Source organism: Diabrotica virgifera, chromosome 1, assembly GCF_917563875.1.
Source record: "Diabrotica virgifera virgifera chromosome 1, PGI_DIABVI_V3a".
NCBI classification, from domain to species: Eukaryota; Metazoa; Arthropoda; class Insecta; order Coleoptera; family Chrysomelidae; genus Diabrotica; species Diabrotica virgifera.
Genome location: NC_065443.1, coordinates 115,316,815 through 115,324,428, shown reverse-complemented (window position 1 = coordinate 115,324,428; position 7,614 = coordinate 115,316,815). Strand labels below are relative to the sequence as shown.

The following is a 7,614-nucleotide window of genomic DNA, read 5'->3' as shown; positions in this document are numbered from 1 at the left end:
ACTTGATGCGCGGGTAGTTAAAGGTTAATATAATATACTCTTTTCCTGGCCTATAAGTAAACAACGTTCTGACAGATAGCATGTTGTCCCCGATATTTTACCGTTGTAAATAAAAATAATTTTTTCTTAGGTCGGTGATTTCCCATTTCTTATCGCAAGGCGCTCATTATATTGTATCTGGACTATTACCAGGGATTATATTCTGCACTAACACCGTTTTTGGACGAAGTGAAGTACCGAAGTTTATAGCACTGGCCCAACACGTTTGTGCTATATAATGCAAATGAAACCATGTGATAATCATCAGTCCAAGATCAGCTTCTATTATCGAACGAGAGTGGGTGAAGTGAAAGTAATAGTAATTATTAATATATAATTACACAGGTAAATATACATGTGCATTCACTTAGTGTATGGATACAGGATTAGAGTACAATATTGTACATTTATTTTTAATAACATAATTATTGCTTTTAATTTTTTAAATTTATTGTTTTTTTAAAGTTCACGTTTGAATAAAATCATTTCAATGTGATTTTCAGTATTATACATTTCTGTATAATGGGATTATATGGGATTGAGCCACAATTGTTGGGGTAATGAAAATTACATTTCAATAACTACTGTTGTTTGACGTTTCGATATCCACTCCGGTAATCTTCCTCAGAAAATTAAGAAGAAAATTAGGTTTGAAAATTCTGGGAAAATTCTCATAACCAGAATTTTCCCAGAATTTTCAAACCTACTTTTCTTCTTAATTTTCTGAAGAAGATTACCGGAGTGGATATCGAAACGTTTAAGTAGTTATTTAAGAAATGTAATTATCATTACACCAACAATTGTGGCTCAATTCCATATAAACATAATACTTAAAATAAACATGCCATGAGAAAACAGTGTCAGAACCTTGGTATACATTTCTGGATACAATTTGTATTTATCTTTCGCATTTCTAACTTAATGATAATAACATTTTAGAAGCAGTAATAATTTAGATTCTTGAAATTTTTTCTATACAATTTTCAGTAGTATGTAATTGCACAAGAACTCTAAAATTCTATATTAATTTTAGAGATCGAGTGCAATTTGCTGCGATTATTTCATGAATAAAACTGTCCAAAACCAAAATTTTATTGTAATTTATTTATGTAAGTACAAATTAGTACAATTAAACACACAGTTGTTATAAATATTTGACGGTTGAAAGTCATCACTTTTATAATTTTTAAAACATTAATTGTCATTAATGTCACTGAATGTATTTTTTCATGGCAACGAAGGGCATCTGACGTAATATACTTGAGGACGGGAAATTATCAAAAATTATCGGGTATAATATCACAAGAGAGTGAGAATAAAAATTGAAAATATTGAGACAGTTTTTCGAAAATTTGTTGTCTGGCAATAGACACGAGAGCCCGCCACTCGAGTGGCTATTGCCCAATGACAACAAATTTGAGTAAAAATGAAGCATTATTTTCTTATTTATTCTTACTGTCGTGTGATATTCGTAAGATTATTTTTTAATACGTATATTATGGATATTTTCTTAAATGTGACAGTTGTCAAAACTAGGAAACTGGTTGCCATTAAACAGAAACAATCTACTTAAAAAAATTCTATCGGTAATTTTCTACAGTAGATAATTCTCAGTATAATTTTAATCTGATTGGACAGAATTAAACACGTAACCAAATATCTTACTATACGATTGGAAGTTAAAATCATCAAAAAATAATCAGTTTAATTTTTATTTCTGTAGCTTTCTATTGGTCAGAATCTCCTATGAATGAAATAATCAGCGATATTAAGATTTATTGTTTGGTAAACTTTATTTATTTTTATTTTTTTATTTATTTTATTTTATTTTATTAGACTTTTATTTCTTTTCTATTCCGATATTTTAATTTGTCCATATTGTTTCATTCAGGCATACTTTCTTCTTCTTTACGTGCCATCTCCGCGACGAAGGTTGGCAATCATCATTGCTATTCTCACTTTTGATACTACAGCCCGAAAGATTTCAGTTGAGCTGCATCCAAACCATTCTCTGAGATTTCTCAGCCAGGACATTTTTCTCCTAAATATGCTGCGCCCTCCTGGAATTTTTTCCTGCATAATTAATTTTAGGAGTTCATATCTGTCACCACGTGTTATATGACCCAAGTATTGAAGTTTTCTTATTTTGATGGAATCCAGTATCTCCCTGCTGTTCTGTATTCTCCTTAGTACTTCCTCATTTGTTAGTCTGTCTGTCCAGGAAATTCTCAGCATTCTTCGATACGTCCACATCTCAAATGCTTCCAATCTATTGAGGCATGGTTTATTGAGAGTCCATGTCTCCACACCATACAAAAGAACAGAAAATACATAACATTTTAGTACTCGCTTTCTAAGATTTAAGCTGAGGTCTCTACCACATAATATTTGTTTCATATTAGTGAATGCACTTCTAGCCTTTTCTATTTTAATTCGGATTTCTTTGGTTTAATCGTTTGTTTCACTAATGTTTGTCCCCAAATAGTTATAATTCTGAACTCGTTCTATCGTCTTATTATTTACGTGTAGATTTATGTTTCTAATATTTTTCTTTAATATAACCATGAATTTCGTTTTCTTTATGTTTAGTGACAGACCAAATTCTTCACTCGTTGCAACAACCTTTTTTAAAATTCTTTGTATAGATCTGTAATAGTTTCTGCTATTAGTATTGTGTCATCGGCGTATATAATTTCAAATATGGGTAGGCCATTTATTTTTATGCCTGCTACTTCATCTTCTAATGCTTTTTTGAATATTTCTTCTGAGTATGCATTAAACAGTGATAGCGACAAGACACAGCCTTGTCTAACACCTCTTTTGATTTTTATTTTATTGGTGTTTAAATTATTTATCCTTATGACAGCTTCTTGTTCATAATACCGATTATTTATTATTCTTATATCCCGTCTGTCGATGTTCTTTGTTCTCAGTAGTTTTATTAACGGATTATTTTTCACCGTATCGAATGCCTTGTTATAATCTAGGAAGCAGACATAGATGTCCTGGTTTACATCTAAACATCTCTGTATTCCTCTGGTTCCTTGAGCATTTCTAAATTCGAATGTCCAATGTCTTGTTCTAACTTTTTGTATATTCTACGATGAATAATCTTTAGAAATACTTTGAGTATGTGGCACATTAGACTGATGGTACGGTGTTCGCAACATTGTCTGGCGTTTCTCTTTTTTGGTATAGTCACGAATGTTGATAGAAGCCATTTTTTAAGTAATATACCTGTTCTGTATATGATATTAAATAATTCGACAATTACATGTATATTGCAGTCGGCTAGAGTCGGCTATAAGTTGCAATATTTCTGTCGGTAAGGCATACTTTAATCTTCCACTATTTGTTTTAAACTTTCCATAGCTAGAGAGTGCGATGCCCAGATATTTAAACTTCATCACTTTTGTTTGTCCCTTCTCAGTTAAAATTTACATCTGGAATTTGCTGCCTACCTATGCATTTTGTCTTTTTTGGTGAAACTATCATGTTCTAACGGTTATATAGTAAATTGGTGACGCATACGTTGTAAATCATCTTCACTTTGAGAGAGTAGTATTGCATCGTCTGCATAACAGATTATTTTAAGTTGTTTTTCTTCCATTTGGTATAATTTTTTAGTTCTTACCTTTTTTTATTATTTAATATACGTTCAGGTTGAACAATAGCTAAATCAGACAGAGAATCCACCTGTCTTATCCAATCGCCATAGCAACTCAAAGCAAAAGCGGCAATATACCTACGACCAAGTAGGCGATGTCGAGAAAATCAGAAGGCTCGTTTTCACGCTACGTATTTGTACGTTTTGTGTGTCATGCAAAACGTACGACAAAACTTACGTTTTGTAAATAAGCGGATTTAATTTTTTCGATTCGACAAGACGTACGTTTTGCTGTTTTCTTGTTACGTCTTATTGTACGTTTTGTGTGATAGGACAAATCTTATCACACAAAACGTACAATAAGACGTAGCGTGAAAACGACTCTTAAAATTTACATAGGATCTTCATCTTACTAGTTTTTTAAGGCACCAAATCGATTTATACTATTTTAGATCATGCTATATACAATTGACAACAATGGGCAGTAGCTTTGGCAAGAACCATAGACTACTAGTGTCATATTCCTTATTAATGTACCTATAGTTGATTTTCTTTTGGCTTATTAGCAAAACTTTACATCTATTAAATTTATGTAAGCAAATATTATAAATTATGTGCTTTCTTCTTGGTCCTAAAATACTTTTTAATATTTTTTCACTTTATTTTTTGGTATATCTCTATTTGACTGTGTTTTCTCTTTCAGATCAAAAATGAAGGTCTCTGCATACCTTGCATTGCTCATGGTACTGGCGGTGGTAGTCTCGACTTCAGCCAAGCACCATAAGAAAAGAAAGAACTGGCAGGTTCAACCAGACGTTGGTCGTGACGGAGCTGGAAACGTCAATGCAGGAGTAGAAGTGAAAAACTCTGGGAAGAACCATGATTTCGAAGCTGGCTGGAGCAAAGTAGTACGAGGACCGAATAGAGCCAAGCCCACATGGCACGTAGGCGGTACTTGGAGGTTTAAAAGATCGCCGGATCCACAATGGGAAGTCAATCCTGGTGCTAATCGCGATGAAAATGGTAACGTCAATGCTGGTGTTGAGCTTAAGAGGAAAGGAGAAAAACACGACTTTGATGCAGGATGGAATAAAGTAGTCAGTGGGCCCAATAGAGCTAAACCAACATGGCATGTCGGTGGTACCTTTAGATTCAAGAGGTCACCTGTACCTGATTGGCAAGTCAACCCTGGGGGTAATCGAGATGAAGACGGTAACGTAAATGCTGGTGTTGAAATAAAGAACAAAGGCAAAGATCATGATTTTAATGCTGGATGGAACAAAGTTATACGGGGACCAAACCGAGCCAAACCCACATGGCATGTAGGTGGTACTTGGAGGTTTAAACGATCAGCCGAACCCCAATGGGAGGTTAATCCTGGTGCTAATCGTGATGATAATGGTAACGTTAATGCAGGTGTTGAGGTTAAAAGAAAAGGAGAAAAACACGACTTTGAAGCTGGATGGAACAAGGTAGTAAGAGGACCCGATAGAGCTAAACCAACATGGCATGTAGGTGGTACGTTTAGATTTAAAAGGTCCGTGGATATTGCAGATGATGTACCCCTGGTAGTTTTTCCTGAAGAAGAACAACAAATAGCGTCCTCTTAACTACAAATGTGCCATTAATACTTAACAGTGAAAATATGTGTTCAATAGTTAGGATTATTTATGTATTTATACGTGTATATATTAGAAGAAATCAAATAAATTTAAAAGCAGACTCTATTTTACTTACTCATTGTTTAAATCTTTTAATTACCTCTTCATTAACAGTTTGTTTAAACCACTGGGTGGCACTACGTGCGCAACACCATTTATTATTAACCTATTAATTTAATATGACAATGAAGTAGAAAATCTGTATACTAGGTGCAACATTAAAAAGTTTAAAATTCAACTAAATCGCAAATATACTGGAGGATTTGAATGCCAAAATTACTAAACAGCATAGATCAGATAATGTAGGGCAATATGGCCTGGGAAACAGCAATGAACGAGAAGATAGGCTCTTTGATTTTTGCCAAAAACACAATATGGTAGAAAAATATACTATACGCTGCATACTTGCAGGCTGTATACATAGAAGAGCCCCTGGAGATAATCTAACACGTATAATAAGAAATCTGATGGACTAAATTCTTATTAACGAAAGATTTAGGAACTTCATTAACAGAGTTACGACATATTCTGGAGCAGATATTAGATCTCATCACAACCCTTTAGTTGCCGATGCAAGAAGTAGGTTACAACGAATAGAGAAAGAACATCAGAAAAATAATTTTAATATTTCAGATGTCGACAAAAGTAAAATGGAAAAGTAGGTAGGTACACTAGAAAGACACTAGAAGTAGATTCTTATGTATACTGTTGTTTATAATATAACGTTCTCCGTCTTACGATACCCATTCGCCACTCCTCTCTGTCCTCACATTGATCTACTTGCAGACTCTTAAGGTCAAATTATCATGCTCGAATCGTTTCCAGCACGTAGCGTAGTCTCCGAAAAACCCGATTTTACGATACGTTGCGGACAATGTGAATTGTTCTTATTTAATACCATTAAAATCAATCAATCTGCACATACAGCAGACAAGCGCTACTAACCATGAACAGACCACATGTCATATCAGGGCTAGTAATGGAGTGTCATGAATCACTAGCCCGAGCTTCGGATGGTAACAATGTCATCCTGAGGTGGGTTAAAGGACACAACGGAAATAAAGGCAACCGCATTGCTGGCCAGCTAGCTAGGAAGGAAGCAGGTCTAAGACTCTTAGGACCTGGTGATCTTTTTGGCTGGTCAACTGCAACAATTGCGGAAATTGTCAAATGTCACTCCCATACGCAAATCGTGAAAAGATGGGAAGAAGGGCCAGGATGTAGACTTGCCAAGGTAACACTAAGGAACCTTGGAAAGTCAGCATCAGAAAAGTACTTGAGAATGACTAGGAAAAACCTACGATTGACAGTTGGTTTTTTAACTGGCCATTGTCAACTAAGAAAACACCTCCGCACACTGGGGCTAGTAGACACACCTCTATGCAGGAGGTGTGAACGAGATGACGAAACTGTCGAGCATGTCCTATGTGAATGTCCGGAGTCCGGAGTTATCGTCAATACGAGAGTATGCGTTCGGCGAGCCTTGGCCTACACCTAGAGCTGCATTCCCGGGAAATTCCCGGGACAAATTTCCCGGGAAATCAGTAAAAAATGAAAATCCCGATTCCCGGGAATTCTTACAAATTTCCCGGGATTTTTTTAAATATTTTATTTTAAATTATGAGCGGATATATTACTAACTCACAATGAGTAAATGATTCTGTTGCAATTATTATCTCTGTCTGCTTAATAATCATTTTAAATTACTCCACTTAAAATATTTATTTTTCAATTACTTCCAATTTTGGCGTAGAGGCATTTGAGAAGGTCCATGTCACCAGCCCCCCCTTTTTCGATTTGAGGGTCAAAAAAAAGCTCATTCGTTTGTATTGCGTTAGTACTGGATTGTATCACCCTTCATTCGTTTGTACTGCCCCCACCCTTTTAAATCTGCCTGGAGGGGCTGGTGACATGCCATCCCCCCCTTTTTCGATTTGAGGGTCAAAAAAAGGTTCATTCGTTTGTATTGCGTTAGTACTGGATTGTATCACCCTTCATTCGTTTGTACTGCCCCCACCCTTTTAAATCTGCCTGGAGGGGCTGGTGACATGCCATCCCCCCCTTTTTCGATCTGGGGGTCCGGGATGGGTATGTTCGTTTGTACTGCGTTAGTATCGGATTGTATCGCCCTTATTTTGTTTGTACTGGCCCCACCCGTCTAGATTGGCCTGGGGGGGCCAGTGACATGCTACCCTGTACTCTGCACTTTTTGCCTTCTAAATGTCGAAAATAGGCTATTTCGTTTGTACTGCGTTAGTACTGGATTGTATCACCCTTCATTCGTTTGTACTGCCCCCACCCTTTTAA

At 35.7% G+C, this 7,614-nt stretch overlaps 1 protein-coding gene across 1 annotated transcript; it reads left to right on the top strand.

The window, feature by feature from the left end:
• Positions 1-219: 219 nt before the first annotated feature.
• On the top strand, positions 220-5,382 carry LOC114348013 (acaloleptin A). Its single transcript, XM_028298654.2, has 2 exons — positions 220-384; positions 4,350-5,382. Exon 2 carries the CDS (start codon positions 4,357-4,359, stop codon positions 5,254-5,256), a length of 900 nt encoding a protein of 299 aa, XP_028154455.2. The 5' UTR covers positions 220-384; positions 4,350-4,356; the 3' UTR covers positions 5,257-5,382.
• The last annotated feature ends 2,232 nt before the right edge of the window (positions 5,383-7,614 follow it).